The 22,726-nt window shown below is 40.2% G+C and overlaps 1 protein-coding gene across 1 annotated transcript in view; it reads right to left on the reverse strand.

Annotated features, from left to right (window-relative positions):
* LOC145488237 (uncharacterized) overlaps positions 1-21,944 on the reverse strand; it is a 29,133-nt gene extending 7,189 nt beyond the window's left edge. Inside the window, exons 1-30 of the mRNA XM_081467058.1 lie at positions 21,587-21,944; positions 18,421-18,492; positions 17,418-17,569; positions 16,648-16,875; positions 16,013-16,233; positions 15,399-15,576; positions 14,440-14,768; positions 13,244-13,394; positions 11,893-12,270; positions 11,180-11,470; positions 10,523-10,813; positions 10,058-10,318; positions 9,517-9,690; positions 8,652-8,807; positions 7,770-7,952; positions 7,192-7,311; positions 6,724-6,803; positions 6,412-6,591; positions 5,866-5,934; positions 5,138-5,267; positions 4,643-4,771; positions 4,181-4,262; positions 3,982-4,081; positions 3,725-3,774; positions 3,217-3,340; positions 2,699-2,790; positions 1,975-2,077; positions 1,218-1,371; positions 796-865; positions 259-325 (exon numbers count right to left, since the gene is read on the reverse strand). Coding sequence (XP_081323184.1) covers positions 259-325; positions 796-865; positions 1,218-1,371; positions 1,975-2,077; positions 2,699-2,790; positions 3,217-3,340; positions 3,725-3,774; positions 3,982-4,081; positions 4,181-4,262; positions 4,643-4,771; positions 5,138-5,267; positions 5,866-5,934; positions 6,412-6,591; positions 6,724-6,803; positions 7,192-7,311; positions 7,770-7,952; positions 8,652-8,807; positions 9,517-9,690; positions 10,058-10,318; positions 10,523-10,813; positions 11,180-11,470; positions 11,893-12,270; positions 13,244-13,394; positions 14,440-14,768; positions 15,399-15,576; positions 16,013-16,233; positions 16,648-16,875; positions 17,418-17,569; positions 18,421-18,492; positions 21,587-21,780 — 4,809 coding nt within the window. The 5' untranslated portion in view covers positions 21,781-21,944. The remainder of the gene's footprint in view (positions 1-258; positions 326-795; positions 866-1,217; positions 1,372-1,974; positions 2,078-2,698; positions 2,791-3,216; positions 3,341-3,724; positions 3,775-3,981; positions 4,082-4,180; positions 4,263-4,642; positions 4,772-5,137; positions 5,268-5,865; positions 5,935-6,411; positions 6,592-6,723; positions 6,804-7,191; positions 7,312-7,769; positions 7,953-8,651; positions 8,808-9,516; positions 9,691-10,057; positions 10,319-10,522; positions 10,814-11,179; positions 11,471-11,892; positions 12,271-13,243; positions 13,395-14,439; positions 14,769-15,398; positions 15,577-16,012; positions 16,234-16,647; positions 16,876-17,417; positions 17,570-18,420; positions 18,493-21,586) is intronic.
* Between the last annotated feature and the right edge of the window lie 782 nt (positions 21,945-22,726).

Genomic DNA, 22,726 nt, shown 5'->3' on the forward strand with positions numbered 1-22,726 from the left:
GGACCGTTATTCTTTTGAGGAAGGGGGTTATGCAATTTCCAAAAAATTCCTGCACAGCAAAAATTGCTAAGAAAAATCGCGCAAAATGCCCTAGCCCCCCCCCCCCGTCTTCAGAAAAATAACGGTCCGTCACTTAGCTTGATGGAGTTGCCTAAAGCAGCAAGCACTAGCTTTATACAATCGTCTAAAAAGAGTGTGACGTTGCTGCATATTCAAACAGCTAACGATGACAATGTAAATGATCTAAAAATAACTTACCAGAATAAATCCACCAGCAGGACCAACATAGGCCCACATTAACACGGTCGAGTAATCAAGCCAGCACCTGGGAACAAAACGAGTACAGGAGTAAGAACACGAGCCCTGATTGGCTCAAAACTTACTTGACCAAGAGCGGATGAAGAGTAAAAGAGTTTTTCCCCCATATCCCATATAGGTCTCATTCCCAAGGTAATCCCTCTCAAGTTATTTTTAGAGATGATATCCAATTCTCCCCATGAGCGTTGCGTGGATTTTTCCTTTGAGGATGAAAATGAGTGCAAAGTCGCTTGGGCTGTCCACCTGAGTAAAATTCGCGCTACAGAGTCGGCTATTCTGACGGAGGAATACTTATACATAAGCAGCTTTTGTTAAATGTGCATAATTTTCTATCTCCTCTTATATAAATAAGTTCACGGAAAGACGTTCTTATTTGATCACAAAGACAGCACAAGTTACAAATGTCGTTTTAGGGTTTCAATTAAATATTACGGTGATCTCGTGGGGGAAAGTACAATGAAAAATTAAAGAACGAACCATTCATCACTTCCGAAGCCACGCAGTTGAGTTACGCCGAGAGAGATTCCAACTGTAATCAGCGGGAAAACTGTGAAAAACAAACAAATACAATTTCTGATTACGTGATGGTACTCCAGCGTTTCGCAACAGAGGTTTACTTTATTAAAAATGTTTGGATATTTTGACGAAACAGTAAGCACTCGTCTCTAAGTCAGAACTACTGTGCCGAGTAAAAAAGGGGAGGGATCACTTTGTTAAGGATCCAATGTGTAACTGCAACCCCGAGGGGACTCCGATATGAAAACGTCGGGGACACTCGTCAGAAAATTTAAATTAAAACCCCAAAGGAGACCAATATGGGCGTGGTACAAGCTTTATTTGACCCCAGCTATCAGCCACAGTGATATCTAGTCATCATGAAAAATACTTTTTCAACTTACTCCATCCAATGATGAAGAAATACTTTAGTCGTGTGGCTTTCTTGTTTTTCCCTGTTGCAAGAGTCATGAAGAGCTGAAGTCCCTCGCACAATGCCCAGCAGAACATCGCGATGAAGAAATACTGAAGCAATGCGGCAACAATAATACACACCACCTGCGATAGCACACGAGACTATTTAATAAGCACCAGGGCCGTACTAGGAGAATATCGGCCCGAGGTCTTGACAGTAAAAAGGGCTAGGGCTATATCTTCACAGTAAGGTCCCAAGCTAGATTGGTTAATAGGAGATTTATTACACGACCGAAACTGTTAAGAAAAAATGCTACGATCACGGACTGGAAAAATATCTCAAACTGGAGGCCTACTGGGCGTCTGTTCAAGTATGATGCTAACAAAACAGAAGGGAAAGAGAGTTGGAAGGAAAAAAGAATCTTTTATGTGAAAGCAAGTTCTTTCAGAAACCTAAACCATACAACTACAGAAAATCTTCGAGATTGATCGAGCGGGATCATTTGGGACAGTGCTCAGTCTAATACTTAGAGAATATTAGAGCAATCTGATTGGTTGTGATTTTAGTTATTGGCTTTCTGAACTAACTTAGTCGAGTAAGAAATACTTTTATTTACTATGCTCGTTGTCCGCTGTTCCTGTGGCTATTCCTAGCCAGCTCGTAGTCCATGAAATCAGTCACGTTAGTGGTTAAAAGTTTGTGGTAGATAGGAAAATGCATTTCTTCTCTTTCGTTATTTCTCTCACCCGAATTTTCGTTAGTTTGAGCCCGCCAATGAAGAGAGCTATACCAGCAGCTATGGCCAAACAGAGGTTAATGTGTAAAATGGAACGCTCTGCACGGAGCTTGCTGTTAAAACACAAAGGAACAAAAAATTAAGAAGGGTCAACATCAACGCTAGTTAGCGTCACGCCCCTAGTGTTTACACTAGGAAACAATTATTGGAAACATGCCTCATTCTAACAGAGCAGATTTCTCCATTAACACACAACCCGTAATCAACAAGTCTTGCAGCAGTGCCCTTACACCACGCCATCAAGTTATATTTTTCTCATCAGGGAGTTTAAGAAAACCACGATGGCAACGGCAACGAGAACTGAACGTCGCTAAACAAAAGGTTTAATGAGGAGAACAATGGCTGTGCACGTGCGTTATAATTTTTGGCACATTTCTTTGCCGTCTTCTACAAAACAACAACATGAAAAGACTAACTTCTGCTTTGTTTAGGGAACGTGAATCACGAGGGTTAATTTTTTAAATTTATATTTCAAATTTATCGCTGTGTTCCAGATTCAGTTTCGTGATGGTTTTGACAGTAATTAACAAAGTAAACGACTTTAGAGAGTCGCCAGATTCGTGGGTAAAATATAAAGTTATTTTTTAATCGACGTTGTTCTCGTCGTGGTTATTTAATCTGTCTATCAACTGCAATAACGCTGCAACATTATGTACTAAAAACATAGCACTTACCAGTAGATGTATAAGTGTCTTATCAGCGCTATCAGCGCGGCAAAGAGTAGCAGACCACAGCCAATGTAAATAATGAGGGAAAAAACGAGTTCCTAAAAATAAAAAGAGACAAAAAAGCAAGGCGAGAGTTAATCACAGGAAACAGTCATGGAATTACATTCGAGTCTGTCTATTGACAGTAACGGTTGCTAAGTTATTGGGTCAAGTCGCGATGTAAGGAGGCAGCACTTGCCTCTGGCATACATTTCTTTGTATAAATTTGCAAGTTTGGGGTCCCGTATTTTTACGAGTTTTCAACCGATTTTTACGAAACTTCTCATATTTACTAAATTTGGCAGGACAAATTGATCTATGGAGGTAGTTCTTTTATTTACATGAAAAATACAAGAAATTATTGATATTGCGTGAGATCGGTAAAAAGGTCCATTACTTTCCAGACTTAAGTGAAAAAGGCTCTAAACAATAACCTTCTCGATGCATTGTTATTGTCCCGTGTATCTAAAACAAGTCAAGTTTACCTTGTCATAAACAGACAACGTGGCAAAGCTGGTCAGATGGTCACACTCACACACTGTTCCGTTACTTCCGCTAGATACCACTCGACAGCCCTCCGCTGACCAGCTACCACCCAGATCCTTAGACCTGAAAGAATTCCAGTACGTTTATGGTTACAACATGCTTTAATCCAAAAGTTGAGTAATAATGGCTAAAGAGTAACATCAACAACAAAACTGTAAATACGACTGGTCATGACTACTTTTACACAAGATTCCGATATCATTAACGGTATTCGTCTATTGACTACAGTAGCAACCCGGGGACTGATATTTAATTGATAGAAATGATTGTCAACAAGTTTGTTTTGCGGTTGATTCACTTGGCAGAAGAAATATCCAGGTTAAAACTATGTTTTTTCATTTACTTCTTTATTTTAATCATACACTTGTGATTCCGGCTTCAACAACTTTACCAAGAGTTAAATGAAAGTCTTGAAATAATTATGGAATATATATATGACGAACTTACTTTTCAAAGTCCCAATAAACGCATTTCTCGACCGCCTCCACGTCTGCTGGCTAAAAGATTAAAAATATCGTCGTGCACAGAGAATTGTCAGTTTCAATTTCCAATTTTCCGTGACATGTTTTGTCCAATCAAAGATAACATGTTTTTCATGATTACACGATACTTAAAGGGCTATGAAAAACAATAAGTGAAGCGCTATTGTCTGTTGTCTGGCTAAGTGCTGCAAAATTCACATCTAAAAGTGGAACGGAGAGTACCTTTTCATTCATTGTAATGATGGTGACAGGTGGGTCCAGCTTGTCATCGGACGGAGCAGGAGACAGGGAACTGGACACGATTGGAGAACTGACATCGAACCTACAAAAACAGTAATACGATGTAAAATATACTGTGTTGTTTCGCAACCGTGTCATGACATGGTGGAATTGTAAAAAGGGTCGACACCAGCAGACTTACTTCTTCATTCCTTCTCCTCTCTTTGGCATCAGCTCGCCCAAGTCTCTGAATAAGAAGCTTGTCACTTTGACGAGAGTGCCATCTACAATAACACAAAACAGACGCGTTAATAGCTTGAAAGCGAAACGAAAAATACGTCAAGAAAACATAATTCCCGGATTACTTTCTGTTTTTTAGAGAGTTTTGTTTAGACCCAAAAACAGTCCTTACTTCTAAGGATTAAAGTTTACTTAAAAGGTGTATTTTCATTGGTAACAGAAACCAATTAGCAAGTCGACCTTAGTACACGGACCAAATATTACAATGTAAAGAGTAGGTCTTTCGCGTGGCCAATGGTTTCGCAGTTTAGACCCGGAAGACCATCGACACCATCGTGGCAAGCCCAAGTGGTAAACGGAACAGTCAATTTTCAGGGCTGCCACCATTTATATTTGAAAGTAATCAAAGCAGAGAACTCCTTACCTTTGTATTTTTCAAATAGTTCTTGAGGCAAGCGAACCTGTGCGGAACCATCGTTTCCTTCTTTTGTGTTTTCAGGATACTCCACATCGCTTGAAAAACTCCTCGCCTCTTTTACCATCACTTTCATTTCTAAAACCGACAAGACGATAGAAATAAATTAAACAATCAGCACAACCTCTTAACTGCAAAAGAAGGACCCAACTTAATCAGAATTTTATAATTCTGTTTTACGAAAACTCGTTTTACAATACTAGCAAGTTTAGTGACCGAAAAAATCCCTGTCTTTTCTACTTATCAAGGCCTTTTGACCTTAGCGACCACAACAAACTGAGTGCTTATCATCAACCTTGACCTTCTTTCACGTTTGTTTGTTGCAGATTTCAGCTATTCGGTATAACTGACAATTACAAGTTATTTGCAGACAAAAGAGGTCTCTCTTTACACTTCTTTCTTAGCAACGGGCGAACAAGCCTTTGAGTTGAGTCTCGAACTCACCAATACTGTCTATTTTAACTTCAACAGTAGCATTGCTACCGTTTACAGAGCCTTGCTTTTCTAAATCAGTGGCCAGCTCCATGGCGAACTTGTCCAATAAAGTCATTACCTCAGTAACACCCTTGGAGTCCTACAGAATAAATTAAAAATGCAGTTTATACACAGTTTAAGTTTTTGGTATATTCATAGAGTAAAGTTGTATATGGATAGGATCGTCGCTATATCATTTGATGAGACGTATGGAAAGCACAGTAGTAAATGTATAATGGTGAATTCGTTGGGTTTAAGCTTAGCCGAGGTAATTGCTGATGGGAGGGGTCCCTTAGCAGATTCCTAGGTAAAGTAGAGCCAGTGACAACCGAATCCTGACCTTGACAAAGAAAAAAAAACCTGTTTATTTCAGTACCATGTCTTAGATGTCCTCACAAGCTAAATCAAAGAAAACTCTTAGTAAATTTTTGAGAGTCTTGTAGAACAACTTAGCAAGTGGGATATTTGTTTCTAAATGATCTCAATGAATGACATATTTGTTGGGACAGATCAGCACCCTCTTTATGTTTTTGTTGCGGGCGGAGGGAAAGGGTAAAGGGAAAGAAAATACTCCAGGAATATGTACTGCGTCAACTGCAGGGTCGTATTGTAGGCATGTAATGCGTGTAAATGCCTACTTTGCGAGACGGGGAGACTAGATTAAAATTCTTGCTAAGCAAGTATACACGAGAGTGCACCTCTTGCAGTTCATCCCACTGGGCTTTGTTCTTCTTATCCAAAATGTTACTTGAAATTTGCAAAGTTTGCTGTAAAAATGAAAGCGAGATAAAATTAATGACATCAAAAACATGTCTGGGAAGACATCCGGAAATTTTAGTTCGATTGAACTTCAAAGTAATGATAAGCAAAGTGCACACAAGGAATCAGCAGCTTGGAATGTCGGTTGTTGTGGAGGAAGAACGTTCTGTAACAACCTGTACTGTAGCAATTGTAACAACTCACAAGTAACACAGGTCAAAGATTCTAGCATGAAGTGCATTGACGCAAATCAACCAACTACGTTTGTAAGAGTTAAAACCCATATAATACACTCAATTACGAGGAAATTCAGCTTTTAATCTCTGCCCACCTCCTCAGGGACGAATGAAAATCAAATTTGAATAAAGCAACGAAAACCAATCTTCCTTGCCAGTTCAAAGGTATATCACAAAGAATAAAAAGGCAGATTGAATTCTAAGCAACGTAGGATACAGAACGAAACAGAACAAAAGCGCTTCTTTTACCTTAGCAGCTGACATTCTTTGTTTGGCATTCATATTTGACACAGCAGTATTCATTGCTTTCATGACCATGACCAGATCACCCGGAAGCAACTGTTTAGAGTCCGGGGCCTGGGTAGAGGAGTTTAATACCACGTCCAAGAGTTCTTCAGAGGTAATTTTGTTCTCTTCAAATTGCTTGAGCTGTTCACCAAAAAGAAAATTACTTTTTGCACGAAGTTTAATTTTGTAAGAAAAAGACGACTATATTGACTATGTTCTACTTAGAAACCTTTAAAAACATGACTAAAATAATAATTATGAACTTAATCTTACTTTATCGTCGAGGGCGTTCAACGTGTCTGAATACTTCCATGTTTTGCCATCAGATCCAGTCACGACACGTTTTTTCTCCTCTGAAAATTAAGCAAGTTCATATTCCGTCATTGCTCAACATTTTAATTCTAAGAGGAATGAGTTGTGCTGGGGGTTGGAGGCAAAGTGTTGAATAAAAGTGATAAGAACAAGAGGGACAAATTTTCAGACAAGAATATATCCGAAGCAATCATCTTCCTCACTTGTGAGAATGACTGAGAATTGCTACCTAGACATCTTGGTATGAGAATAAATTGCAGCCATGCCCAGAAAAGAAGCCTCTGGTGCTTTTTTGGAGTTCATGTCAAACTTTGGGACGAAATCATTTAAATGAAAAACTAATTTTCAGTATGGTCGAACTTATGAAATATCTTGGACCGAAACTACTGATAAACACAAACAAGATAACACGATACCCCCGATCTGTACCTTTACATTCCGTTATGCCATCTCCTTCAAATCCTTGTTTACATCTACATGTAAATGAGCCCTCGGTATTGATGCAGTCAGCAGTGTTGTGGCAGGGAGATCCCTCGCACTCATTGTTGTCTGATGAAAAGTATTTTTTCGTTAAACAAACATTGTATTACACCTAATTAAACACCTGCATTTTCCAAATCTGGACTAATTGTAAGTATTACAATTAATATGCAAATGGAGACTGAATACATATGTAATAACAGTTAGTAAAAAGTTAATCAAAGGCTTGAAAAGTGTTTTTGTTTTTTTCCAAGAGGACACGGTAACCTGCAGCTGTAATCTGATTGGTTCATAGCGCGGTCCGGATTTTCCTATCAAGGTCAAGGTAACGCACGCACGATGTGTGTGTGAAAAAAGTTCATCAACTATAAAAGTGGTTTGAGAGTGAGAAGAAAACGTAAATAAGTTTTTTACCGGGTATGATCGGTCCGTATAGTGAAAACTGTGACCTCGGGCTCGGGCTGTGACCTCGGTCACAGTTATTCATTATACGGACCTCCTAATCGGCAAATAACATATTTACTTACCTTGACATGTTGGACTTGGGGTAGTCCACTGAGTATCTTTGCCACACGTGACACTTGAAACACCTGAATCTGCAAGGTTGTACCCAGTAGCACAGTTTAGCCATACAGTCTCGCCAATGCGGTAACTTGGTTTTTCCGGTGTCCATTTTTCATTCCCTCGCCGCGTTGGTGGCAAACAAACGGCTATAACAACGCATCAAAGCAAAGATAAGTCTTACATTAGTAGAAAGGATTAGAAAGGCCACAGTTTGTGTACTTTGTCTCCTAAAACCAAATAATTTATCTCCAATTCAAATCGAATTTAACCTTGTCTAGGGACTTCAGCAAGAGCGCAGGATTTCGACACATTTTAATGCAGAGAAAATGATTCTCTTTTCCGAATATTTTCCATGAAGCTTTTTCAGGTTTCTGCGACAAGTTTTCATTATCCATGGCCATTTGTACAAATGGGTGTAGATAGGGACTGTAAGAGCTGTTTGTCTTGTCAAAAGAATCAAACTTGCGAGTCCTGTTGATCTTAAATCTTGAAGCTTATTTTTTTAATGATTTTCCCCAATATTACAAACTAAGATCATAACAGCAATGAGTTAGATAAAGAAATAAACAAATTACAATATTTAGAAGGGAAGCCCCATCAGCTTTAGATTGTTTTCATATGGGTCCTCTATCCTGGTCGAATTGGAATTTGGAGAGGTTGGTTTTTGTGGAGGGAGGAGAACCGGAGAACCCGGAGAAAAATCCTCTGAGCAAGGCAAGAACCAACAGCAAACTCAACGTACATATGGCACCGGGTCAGAATCGAACCTGTGCCGCATTGATGGGAGGGGAACGCTCTCAACACTTCACCATCCCTGCTCCCTATAAAGATAAATTAAATACTACCGATGCATGTGAATCCGTCCCCAGCATATCCTCGGATGCACTCGCATCTGTACGAGCCTACAGTGTTCACACAGGTCGCTTTCTCGTGACAGCTTCGAAGGTTGGTGTCATTTTGTGGACTTGGAAGTGATGCAAGGATTGCGCATTCATCGAGATCTGGCCAGAAAAGAAACTCAACTTCGTCAATTATAAACACAAAATAACTGAAAGGTGACATTGCAGCTAGCTATGACAAAGGTTACTGTAGACAGTCACAGGTATAAGTAAGATAATGGCTGTAGCAATAATGGGAATCTGAGGGGAGTCCAATGACTTATCAGTGCTGGCACACACTGCTTTCTGCAGCAGTGGGAATATTGCTACTCTCTTTGAATGGGGTGCTGCCCACATTTTATCAGGTTGTACTTGGCTGACAATCTGCTAGTATCCATTTATACTTCTAGGCAGAGAGACACTGATTTCAAGAACAACTTGTAGCCAAAGAAAACAATCCCGGCCATGGCTTAGCTGAACATCTTAAGCTATAACAACACAGCAACTGCACTGGGCCGCTACCCTTCACATAAGCCGGCCCCTTCATAGGTGTTTCCCAGTGTGACCAAATACATACTAGTTACACAATGCGTTCGAGTGGAATACCATAGAATATTCCACGAGTTACTTGTATTTTTTCGGTATACACACAGCCTTTAGGCATAACTATTTTATACCATGCCATAGAAAATACAGTGGCCAACACAGTCAATGGGAGATACGCGCGGCGCACGATGGGAAGGTTGAGTGTAACACCTTCGAATACGCAACAGCTTTCTTGCATTCTGATTGGCTGTATTTTCTATGGCATGGTTTAAAACATGTTTCATACCAGTACACTGGGGAAAGCTCTTGTCCCAGTTTCCATCATCGTGACAAGATAGATTTCCATCTTGTTTTGTTCTAAACCCTAATTTACAGCTGACAGTAACTTTTTCTCCAGCTGCAAAGAACCTGCGATTTGGGCGGTGGACTGCATGTCGCTGAGGATCAATTCTACAGGCAGCTGAAATGCGAATAGAAGACAACTCAATTTTGTAATATGTGTATAAGACAAAGAGGCTTTGAATCAAATTCAAAATAAACCAATTTACTTACAGCTATGTCACTCACTTAAAGGAGCTACGTCACGACTTACGCATCTTGAGAAGTTTAGCCGATTTTTTTCAAGTTCATCGTTTGCAATCCGTGTCAGTCGTCTCCATCCTTAATCATCCTTGTTCCCTAATGGTTTATTATTATCTCTTTGGTGTTTTTCTATCTTAGTAAACTCTTATTTTCACGTTTCTTCAATTCAAAGGTGATTTTGTACGTGATCAAAATAACTCAAAATACCGTGACTGAGCTCAATTAAGTATAGCAAATGAACTTACTGTAAACACTTATAGTAATTTCAGTTGTGATGGTCTTCAGGCTACTGGTTGCTGAACACGTATATCGTCCTTCATCAGATTTTTTAATGTTCCTAAGTAATAAGCTGCCATTCTTTAGCTGCTCTGCTGGCGGCTGGGTCAAACCAATCTTGGTCCAGCTGATGGTTGGCATGGGGTCCCCATCTGCTTGACAGTTATACACAGGAGAGCTGCCAGATGGCTCGGCAGCACCACGAGGACGGATTGTAAAGCTTGGTGGAACTAAATAACATGTGATTTACGTCAATAATGGTAGAAACAATAATCAGTTAGCATTACAGGCATGTAATGCGTGCACAGCAAGCAATATGTCGCTTTAGCCCTTTGTATTCATTCCATGTGTAACATTAGGCCAATCAACAACTTGAATCAATCATTGAAAACAAGTTCACATTTTGACTTATCTGAGGAACAAATTGCGCTTACCCAAAACTCGCAGAAAAGCTGAAACATTGTTAGATCCGATGGGGTTTTCAGCCTTGCAGTGGTAGAATGCCTCGTCCTTTTTCTGTAGCCTGCGTATTTCCAAAGAACCATTGGGGAAAATGTTGAATCGCTTGTCCAGCTTTAATATGGAGATCAAAGAAGAAGATCCTTTCACACGCTGGAACCAAAAATACTTAATTCCAAAATCACTTGTGGCTTTGCAGTCAAACATGATTGTTTTGTTCACTGAAGTTGTCAAGTCGCTTGGAATTTTGACGAGACGAGGTGGCTCTGCAAAAAAACAAAAATCTCGTGATGAAAATTAAATGCCTGTCTGGGCATTCTTGATCAATTTCAGTTAGGCTAAGTGGCCCACGCCAGCAGAATTTGTCCATGTGTTTGCAGCATCAGCTAAGAATATTGCTACTTCCATGGATGGTATGTTAGTACAGCTCAAGTTGTCCACTCTCTCGCCCTCCCCCAGGCTAACAGCTTGCTTATGTCCCAGTACTCAAACTGTCAGGTACTTCCTCAACCTTTTAGTGGCACCTTCATTTGTGGGTTTCAAAGGCTGTGGGGTTTTTAAGCAAAGTCTTCATTATGATGCACTTTGACTTCTACACAACCACTATCAAGTGCTACATTGAGTATTCTCACCTCCCACTTTAACGTCGACATCTTCAAAGTCATACCCCCCAGAATTGACCGCCGTACAATAGTAACTATCCTCATAACTTTTCTTTGCCTTCCTCACATACAATGATCCATTTGAAAATGGCACAAATTCGAGGCTGGGAAGTTTCTCTCCATCAGGCCATGGTCGCATTTTACTCCAGAATAACTTTGCGCGGGGATCAGAAACAACTTTGAAGTGAACCCAGCCAGGTTTATTGAGTGTTAGGTACTGAGGGCTAGTTTTCTTTAACTTAGGTTCAATTGGTTGGAGACCTGCGTGAAAGAAAAAAGTATAAAAAAACATAATTAAGTCTTTTCCGCTCAATGTGAGAGTTACAAGATGCTATGTGAAAATATTTAGAACTAATCGTCATCGATATTTTTGTTATTGACTTTGCGTGCGATAAAGGAAATAGCAAGCCCCCCCGAAAGGACTCCCACATAGAAAGGACGGGAGAGCTCGTCGTACCTGTTAGGGGTTGAAAAAGCAGTTTTGGTACCTCTAAGGGTGTTCAGTCTCAAAATAAAGGTCCCACAGCACGAGCTTTCATTGTACTTTTTAGGGTATTGAGCCAAAAAAAGGCAGTGTCAGTTAATGTGCTGCCTTAGTAATTCTTGAGGGTGAGAACAATTTATTCAAACTTAACATTAACATATACCACCATTTGCCGGAACCAAACCACTATTTTAATTACCTGATTGTGTGAGCTCAAACAGATACGTGCTACTGCAGCTAGTCAAAATCAACTTGTTCGCAGCGTCCAAGTTGACACATAAGCCACTGGCTGTATGAGTAAGAACTATAGCCCCAGAAGGATTTTCACGCCTTGTAAATGTATCGCATGGTCCGTCTCTGAGGGCAAGTTGATCTTTTGCATTCTTGAACACGCACTTGCCGCTACAGCTGTGGACCAGGCTTCCATCACCACGAAACGTCATCATCACTCCCTCCCCCTGACAGTAGGATTGTAAAGAAAACAGCGTTCCATCTCCAGGCTCGCATGGATTTGAGAAGGTCACTGGCGTCCAACAGTTTTTCGTCATACTGCTTTGGATCGCAACAGAGACTATATCTGTCAAGAAACGGAGTAGAATTTTATTAAGTATTTTCAACATTTCAACGACAGCACAAAACAGCCCCAAGTCTCTATTATGCCCCTTACCTGCTAAATAAGCACCCACCATATTTTTCTGATAAGTATGTGGTGGTCAACTAGAACAGAGGCCCTGGGTGTTCAAAAGATTAGTAATGCAATCTGCGAGATTAATTACTATCCAGTAGATGGCGTAGGTTTTGTTTGTTCAGAATTGTCTACCAGAAAGCGATTCACCTAGTGAATTACATTATCCACCCTTTGAACAATTCTTTGGGGCTAAGGCTCAAGCAAGAGCGCAATCATTTAGTTGTACTCTTGCTCGATCAAGATACCTTCCTCCAATCAGAAGTCAGCAGACAGGAAAAACTGTGCTGTCCTAACGTCAAATGCATGTAAGCAGGAGGGGGATTGAACTCGGGTAAGTATTCTCGCTTGAGAAGGCATTAAGTATTCACGAAAATGGATTTACAATTCTAAAGACCATATCAGATTGTAAAAAGTAAAAAATAAATGACACATTTTGTATCTCCAAGCCTTTAGTTTGGGGGAAAAAATGGGTCGCCCGCGTTCGACCGTCGATCGCTGTCGCCAGGTAGGATGATAGTTGTGTCATTTTGAACAAAATATGCTGTTCCTCTTCAAAGCAAACCTAGAATTTTGAGTTAAGCATTATACGAGGCCAAAGCAACTTCAGTATTGTCATTATTCTTTGTTAGCTGTGAAGAAAAAGACTACTATATCATATTGCTTCGGTAGGGACAGCTCGGTTTTGACTGCCGCTCGTACTGCAGACGTAACCATCGTATACAAAGTCCAGAATTTAGTTCTTGCAACGATGAGTAGTCTGGCTTCTCCAAAGATGGATCCCTGCCTCCTGTTTCTGTACCGGCGTCTCAACAACATTATTACTTACACATGAACCCCAGACTCTTCCATCAGTCTCAGTTACCTGTATCACATCCGTACAGCTCAGCACGCAAACAGATTGTGTTTGTTGGACTGCTATACAAATCAGGTCTAATTCTTACGAACCGCGCTCGGAATCGCTGATTAAACCAGTTTTTCACGACATTGTGCTGGTCCACATTGCCATCAAATTTCTAAAGACAACAAAGAAAGAGTGGCATTGTAAGGATTTCATTGGTACTCTCCTTTACTGTAATACGCAAACAAATAAGTGCAGAAAAAGTACCGTCCATTTATAGGTTTTTGGGGTGGCATGTGCAACGACGTTCAAGAAGGGGGAAAAAGGTTGGGTCTTTTTCCTTAATGCAGCTCAGTCACGGTATTTTGAGTTACTTTGGACACGTGCGAAACACCTTTGAATTGAAGGAAACCTGAAAATATTAGTTTACTAAGATAGAAAAACGCCAGAGAGACATTAATAAACCACAACGGAGCAAGTATGCCTTAGGATGGAGAAGATTAATAATGGTAATAGGACTGAGTGGAGTCCAATTCAGTCTGTAATCACACGAGTGGTTAACAAAATCGGACGACCTCGAAGTGGGAGTCCGATTTGTTAATCACGAGTGTGATTTCAGACTGAATTGGACGACACGATGTCCTGTTACCAATTAATCATAACAATTACAATTTCCCACAAAAGCAAAAATTCATTTCAAAAAGAGCATTTAATAGTCATTTTTAAATATCATAATTAAAAATATGGAGAATAGCTTGCAAAATGGCTGTTAAGTTTCTTTCAAAACAGTCACCAGAGACTAAACCTCCACAATTTTACAAAGTCAGTCTCTTGAAGTGGTTACCATAGTGATTGTAATCAATGTTGTGCTTGGTGGATTTAGTGGAGAGGACTTAAAATGATTGGCCCATGTAACTGTCCGATTACAGGTGTCCGATTACAGCCAACTGTCCGATTACACTGTCGATTACAGCTTTGCAGATTAATTAGAGCAAAATACAGCAGTTTATGCACCAATCACATTTGAGGAAATTGTAATTGTTATGATTAACACGGATTGCAAACGACAATCTTGAAAAATTTGGCTTATCTTTTAACGCTACGCAAACCGTGACGTAGCTCCTTTGAATTTGAGTTGGGCAGAGTTAAAGGGGCGTCTTCTTGCTGCAAGTGATGTGTTTCAGAGCCTTAAGTAAAACCGTCAGAAAAACAAAACATACCTCCTTATATCCAAATTCCTTGTAATCCTTCCAGTTGGTTCCATCCTTACTGTGCTGAATGGAATATGTTGCAACCCAGTTGGCTTCATCTATCTGTCCTTGAGTGGCAACACCGGATAATGTCATCTCCTTTCTCAGATCTATTTGTAGGTACTGGGATTTGTCTGATGTTCCTGCACACCAAGCCCCACCCATTGCTCCAGAGGGTCTGTTGTTCAGTCGGCCGTAAGCTGGTCTGAAACTCTTGCTTCGGTCATTTTTAAAGCTGGAGGCTGTGATTTGGCTGTCTGTAATAGAGCGGTCCTCCATTCCTAATGGTTGATGGCAAGCTGCCAAGATAGCATGAAAGGGTTATTAATTGGTTTAAGCGTGGCCGAGTGGTTAGGGTGCCGGACTTGAAATCGGGAGGTCGAGGGTTCAAGTCCTGCTCTGACCACTAAGTTGAAGTTGTTTCTTGGTAGACCCTGGCTCAACTCCTCGGTCATGCTTGTAACTAGCCAACTGGCCTGCCTCCCACTAATTTGGATTTTTAAGCATATTATGGTTAGTTGATATATTTGTTTCTTTTAGTTTAAGTTGCATGTCTGTGTACTACCAGCTGTAGCTGAGTGCATTAACCGTTATAAACAACAACGTTTGATTTCTTGAATATTTGATTAGCCTGTGCGAGATACTGTGTTTTGAAGAACCATGTTTGTTATGCAAAAGAATGGCACTGTCTCTGCCGCTGAATTCAAGGGTAAAGGGTTCCTGTTGGGTCCTATTTACACTGATCAAAAGCCACATGACAAATTACTCTCTTACTACACAATGTTTGGATGGATAAATCCATGGGATGGGATGGGAGGGAAGAGCAGGGGAGTGAAGGGGAGAGGGGAGGTGAGGAAAAGGGGAGGGGAAGGGATGGATGGATGAGACATCTTGTACAATATTTCGAGGTGTTGTGACAATTGTCTTACGTTTAATTCCCTCTTGTGGACAATACGTTTGATCCAACTCCACTCCTAACTTTCCATGAGGCCTACAACCTCCACAATATCCACCACACTCTGCAGACACTCGTGCACGGTCATCATTAATGTTCAGTATGTTCTTCATATCTGATGGAGTACCATAAGGTTCCCAGTAAACTTCTTCCTAGAACGAAAAAAGTAAGAAAAGGGCAAATTGATCTTCTGTTAACAAATTAACTATTAATGGGTGAATTCATATATCAATAGATGATCATTAATTAATTAATTGATTATTAATTATCAGTTATAATTCAATAGCAAGTTAATATTAAATTGCTTGATGATTGATTGATTGATTGATTGATTGATTGATTGATTGATTGATGGATTGATTGCCTGACTAATTGACTGATAAATTGATTATTTTCTTGATTGATGGATGGATTGATTTTTGACTGACAGATGTTAATATATTGATTGGTATCCTGATAACATTGCATCCTTGACTGGGCTGTTAACCCTGACACCTTCAAAATCACTTTCCATTCTCACAGACCAAACCCACCACTGTGAAAGACTAAGAAGATCCCAGAAGGGTATAATCTTGTCTTTAAACTCACCTTAAGGCGAAAACCGGTTCCTGTAAGATCAATTTTAAATTTTCCTTTCCGACAATTTTCTTTGCTGGCAGAATAGCAATCTCCTGCTTCACCATATTTGATCTGTTTTCCAGAGCTTGTAGTGGAGTAATGGAAATCATTGGCTACTATAGTCATACTGTTGAGATCCAGGCGGACTTTAGAGAAGCTTGTTGATCCCGCCTCGGTGTATGTAGAGCCTCCTGAAAATAAATTTAAGGAGTTTAGCTTAACTAAATTGCAGTTTGAGACGAGTCGTTGCTATTATGAAGAACTAAGCTTATGTTAATCTAGTTATCGCCATTATCGTTAATTTAGTTCTTCCAGTAGAAACTGTTTCAATCTTGTAGGACAAAATGACAGAATTCTGTGACAGCCTGAGATCGAACTCATGCAAAATTAATGATCGTTTCTTCTTTTCGGCGACCAGGGAAGGGCGCAAAAGTGAAGGGAAAAGTGAACTTAGGGAGCAAAAACATTGACAGGGGACACGTCGGTTTACGAGGAGGGTAGGGGAAGAGAAAAGGTTTGTTCCTTGTAGTGATGAACCTGGGTTATATCATACATAAAAAGCCTTAAAATTGCAAATGAATGCATAAAAACAAGAGTTTTCTCACCGTTGGCCTTATCACAACTGTCTTTCGATGCGGAAGGCTGTATGTAGTCGTGAATGTAAGCAAAGTTTTCTTTCTGGACAGAAAAAAGTGTAATATATTCTTTGGGAGAGTCGGTGTTCATTCCTCGACAAAACAGTCGCACGTGAGTGTCGCAGTTAGCATTGATTTCCATGGAGTATTCTTTATCAATCTTTGACTTCTGAGACTCTTTGACCAAAGCACAACCACCTGTTAAAAAATAAAAATTACACTTGTGGAATTCAGATGCAGACGCGTTTTTTAAGCTTTTTACGATAATTTAATTCTTATTTCCTAACTATGTTAGTAGCTTGGATTCCGTGGTACCGTCCAGGCAATTCCGCATTCCCTTCTTTTCAGTCTTCGACACTTACAACTTACTTATTTCTCGTTTAAACTGTTTTTGTTTGCATTTCAAAGTTAAAAGCCCGCCAAAACTTTTCCGCGAAGAAATCTAGCATTCCTAATTTCTTTTATTTTTCACAGAAATATCACACCTTTTTCGCGCAGCGAAAAGCGATCTCTCCTAGGCCTAAATCCCTCTCATTCATCCGTACTCTTTCCAGACCCTTTTTAGACTCGATTTGAGAGGGAGCCCGAGCTCTTTTCCCGGACAGCGGTAGGCAATCGAGCCTAGACCTTTTCGGACACTGCGTGTTCCGAGCTCACGCAAATAACAGTGTGTTTCGCAAACTAACTCTGTTCTATCAATTGTGATGACAAAGCGGTAAGAATCAGTATAAAACACTTACGACAGAAGTCCCTTCGCTTAAGAGACGCGATATCCTTGCCACTGAGTTTTTCCGGCTTGTAACAAGTGCCTGTAAACTTGGATAGGTGGAGGCTAGCATTGTGAACACCGAGCAGTTTGCAGTCACAGGTCAACTGGTTTCCACTCAAGTAACTGGGGAAGAAAAGAAAACACTTCTTTGTCTAAAACTTAATACTCAAATGAACTGCGGTAGACTCGTATGAACTCAGAATGTGAATACAGTAATCGTGTCAACAATCACTGAAATAGTCTCATAAAGCTGTTGGGACTGGAGAATTTACGTGAGCCAAGCTATGAAGATTGGCTATGGAATCCCGGAAAAATTATTATACCACCGTACGAAGCTCACAAAAGGTGGTATGATAAAATACCTATTGACTGAGGGAGGGGCCGGGCGGGAACGTATTCGACGTTTGATCAGGACGCACACGTGTTGCCGCGCTCGGTCCGCACGTGTTAACCTGAAGCCGTCCGGCCCCCCCAGTCAGTCAATAAGCTCAAAGTATTCATGGTGCAAAGAAAACTAAACCTCCAAAGTGACTTTTTGAGTAGTGTGGTGATGTCTTAGGTCAACGCGCTCGGCAAGAGTTTTTACTTGTCTTCCGTTCGCTCTTTGAGTGTACAGAAGGCACATTACACCAGCCGTTATATATTTAAGCAATAGAGTACTTTTTCGTGTTTGCATGGCCTCATCTAAACACGAGGGGCGTTCGGAGAACTCGAAGACAGTTGTGTAAACCTGTGACACATAACCCTAACCCAGCCCCCAAAGTGTTTAAATGAGCCGGGCTATGTAAACACGGGAAAAGTACTCTATTGCTTTAATGGAATATTTCTCAAGAATGCGCGCGAATCTAAAACGTCACAACTGTGTTTACATGCTCTCATCTAAGCACACCTATCGACCAATGAGAGCGCGCGTAGTATCTCAGTTATGTTATAAAATAAGGTGTCCTCAACACCATAATCAAAACTCCACTTACAGTTCTTTCAGACCAGGCGTTTTCTGGATAATACTTGATGCTACTATCTTCAGACGATTGTTACGCAAGTCTCTGCAAAAAAAGCATCCTTGTTTGAACAAACCAGCTTGGATACCTCGTGGACAAACCCAGTTAGAAAGAAAACCCTAAACATTACTTTTTGCCCTGCATGACACATTTGATCAGTGAAAATTGTATCCGTCAAGAGCGCGAAAATAGAAGATGCTTTACAAGAAGTGAGAAAGAGCTTTACGTGAAGACAGATAACGACTGCAAAGAAAACCAGTTTGAGCGGCTTCTATACGGATACAAATATGAAGCACTGAACACTTCAGATTGACTCCTCGGTGACACCCTACCCTACCCTGGGTTACCCTACTCTACCTTATCCTTCCCCACCATAATCTAGCAGCCTACCTTACCCTAGCCTATAGACACTAACTTGCTGTTCCCTAACTTACTCTGCCCTACCCTAACCAGGAGAGATACCTCTTGACCCTACCCAAAACAACCCTTCACTAATCTAACCCAGCTACCTTACCGCGCCCTACTCCGCCAATTTTACTACCACTTTCTGTCCGAAAATCCCCACACGAAGATCCGCGCACGTTATTTTGGAATTATAGTAGTTCTATTGTTTACTTATGGTCTTCCGGGGTCTCGACTGCTTTTTTTTCTGCATTTAATAGTTTTAAAATCTCACCGGGGGTTAGTAAGATAAATTTCTTCCCAAGTTCATGATACACGGATAAGCAAATACACAAATCCCTAAGTTACTTAACTGGCCATAATTGTCTTCGAAAGGCACAGATTTCATAACAAGCTTACAAATGATCAGATTACAACTAAAGCGAGAAAACCTTCCTGCAAAGATGACCCCAATTGTGTGATTAAATCTCCACTTTGTGACTTGAATGGACTATTGTTTCACTTCGTTGTGTAAACCCAAGTATAAATACAGTTTCTTATTTCGTGACTGAACGCATGTTATAATTAATCATTGAAGTATATTTTTTTCTTCGTCTCCTCTGCTTCAGTCTTTTTGTTTTGGCAGCAGAATATCCTCATGTCTGTGTCAGTGTTTCACAAAACATATACTGAGAGAACTTATGAGAACTGTTTGAAAACTAAAAAAAATAATTGGACCAAACTGCCTGTCGCGTGACACAAATTGTTGCGACTTCTCTTGTATTTACAACACATATGATAAGCTATTTCACCATTTCAACAGTTTTGTTTCTAAAGAAAACAACTTTCCAGAAACAATCATGGAAATAGTCGGTTAGCAAATCGTCCTCATACGTGATTGTCATCACGGCTGCGGTCGTAAAATTGACAAGTTCGTGGCATATTAACTAAATATTTATTTTGAAAACAAATTAGAAGCGAGAAAGGTGAAAAAAAGCGATTGCTTTCAAATTAGGCTGTTGTTGGTAACACAGGTACTGCTTTGGCGAAAATCGTGTGTATTAGATATGTTCAGCATGTGATTCTAAGCTCAGCATGCGGACAACACATGATAGATTAATGCAAATAAGCTCACATAACGGTCATGGTTAATACGCTAGAGGCACGCTATGTTTGAGGTAAATGTTTATTAATTCCAGTTTCAAACATGAAAATATCAGGGAATGACAATAGATTAGCAAGATAACAAAACTGAGAAACGATTGGAGAGTCGGCATGCTCTTCGCATAAACACTTACCTAGGTACAAATTAACAAACGTTATGTACAAGAAAATTAATTGCAAAGTTAATGACGCGTTGCTCTGAAATTGACTCAATTACACTGAAATGAAACTAATATGAAACAACAGATCACATGGTCGATGGAATAAATTTCAACCTCTACGCAGCTCTACGGATGGCATACGAAAATAAAGTTACAAACAACACGTATGACAAATACCATCAAACATATCGTATTCAATTTTGAAAATTCGTATAATACGACGGTTATGCGTCTTTTTTCCAGCGCAGAAAAATTTCTATATGAGGTAACAAGCCAAAACAAATTGCTTGAGACGAATTAAAGCGATCGAGAGAGAGAGAGAGACGCTAAACATCGTTGTTGTTTGTAACTTAATTGCACTGGATCGTTTTGAACGTGATGTAAGAATAGTTTCAGTTGACAAGGTCAAACTCGCGATCTTGACCTCGGGAAAAATTAAATGAAGAGTTTAATTGCAACTGCAACGAACGCGCGTTAGTTACATTGTTAAAAATATTTCCCCAGAGCAGTATAACTAACGATATTTTTAAGGGCGCTAACTCGATAACAACACGTCATTTTGTTTCCTAAGCGCTAATTTATGCAGTTCAGCAGAATTTAACAATTGGATGCTAAAGGTGTCAATGGAAATGTAAACCTCGTAAGCGAGAAAGGAAAACAATTTACAAAATGGTTCGTGAGCTGAAACGTGCCAACATGTTTAGGGAGGAAGACGGAAATTGAGCAGTTTTTTTTTTTTTTTTTTTTTTTTTTTTCGCTACATAGAAAACGTGAAATCGACACGCTGTTGACTTCGTTGTAGATTTCAATTGTAATATCCCTCGTGTATGTAACTTTCATACCACTGAATAACAAAATAAATAATAAATACTAGCATCTTACGCTACCGATCGTAAAATGCGAATCCCCGCTGCCAAAGCTTCATATTTTAATTTGATAAAAGAAAGAACATTTAAAGTCTCTTTCGATTTCGGAGAAATGCTGCTCACTTTCAAGCACAATATGCAAGTGTCGTATCTACGTCGTATTGTGTTCTCGAGTTTTTGTTGGTCTCTATTATTTTAGGTCGCTTTCTTGTCTTGACGTTTTCCCAGAGGAAGCTATCAAGCGTCTATTTAGTTTGAGATGCACGACATCGGCGAAAACATTATGATCATTCATGTGTCTGAAGATCAAGTGAAGAACCATTCAAGATTACCTATCGAGGTAGTTAAATGTATATATTGTTAACGCGAACTGTGCGAAAATATATTTGCCCCTCCATAGGCAACATCGCCTACAGTCGCAGTGCGATCTTGCTTCGTCTGGGCACGAACGAGATTAAAAAAAGATGAAATATTAAAAAGGAATTGTAAATATTCGTTCACAACGCCTAACAATAATAAAAGTAAACTAAACGCGTGAAATATTCACGCACGATAATATTCACTTACAGATGAGTAGCGTCCGTTGGGATGTCGGGAGCGACTTCCAAATTGCCGAGTTTTCCTGAACAATCGACGATTTTCTTATAACTCGGCGATCCTGGGCTTCCTTGTGAAGAGCAAAGACAATTTTTAGGACATTGAGCAAGAATTGTTGAAGGAGCCACGAAGAGAACTAGCCATAACAGTGGCGTAAACGCCATGTTTGTTTGCAGCGATCACAGGTTTCAGTAATCGTATGCAAATGAATTCATACAAACATTCGCCAGCGCGAGTGTGATATTTTCACGAACGTTCCAAACACAGGACCAAATCGACTTCGGAATCTGCGAAATAAATTCTTGCGGGCTTAATTCAAGTGATCTCAACGGTTATTACTGTCACGTCGAGATGTAAAGGAGACGAGACAAGAATCTGAGTCAAGAATCTACTGCATTGAGCGTGACTTGACGCTTCGTATGTAACGCAACGGTCAATCGATCCCGACCATTACCGTCCCCTTTACAGCCCTCTCCCATTACCGACAACAAAAGGCGTGCACAGCCGAGATAAACTGGTGTCTAGCCGCAAGTAACAACCAATATGTATTACTGTGAGCCACTACCTTGACCGTGTTAGGCAGGACGCGTTGATCCCTCAATCAAAGTTCTCCAGTGAAGCGAAAACAAGCACCTGACATTTCCTTGTGACAGGCACGGTTTTGCCGGTGAGAGGAGACTCCCATTTAAAAAGGACGGGGGTGATCGTCGGAAATTTTGAAAAGAACCCCTAAGAGGACCAAGATCTTAGCAGCAAAAGCACGTGACCGGTGCCAATCGCGGGAAATATCGATATCACGTTTTGGCTTTCACTTTGCTCTTGATTCCCAAACATTTCTAAATCTCGACAAATTAACAATCACGCTGATTGGGTATAGAAAGTAACATGGATTTCTATAAGTTACTAGTTACACATGCGTATCATGTGAAATTTCTGTCAAAGAAATGTGAGGCGAATCAGTCCTTATACAGTGGTCCATCATAACACAGTACTTTATTTGGATTTCAACAACAAGGACTCGTGAAACTCAAATTAAAACAAAAAAATCCCCGGGGGTACTCCCCGAAAAATTGGGTGGGGTAAGTAAAGGTGTGCGGCCCACTCCCAGAA

The sequence above is a fragment of the Orbicella franksi genome, chromosome 5, assembly GCF_964199315.1.
Source record: "Orbicella franksi chromosome 5, jaOrbFran1.1, whole genome shotgun sequence".
Lineage (NCBI taxonomy): Eukaryota > Metazoa > Cnidaria > Anthozoa > Scleractinia > Merulinidae > Orbicella > Orbicella franksi.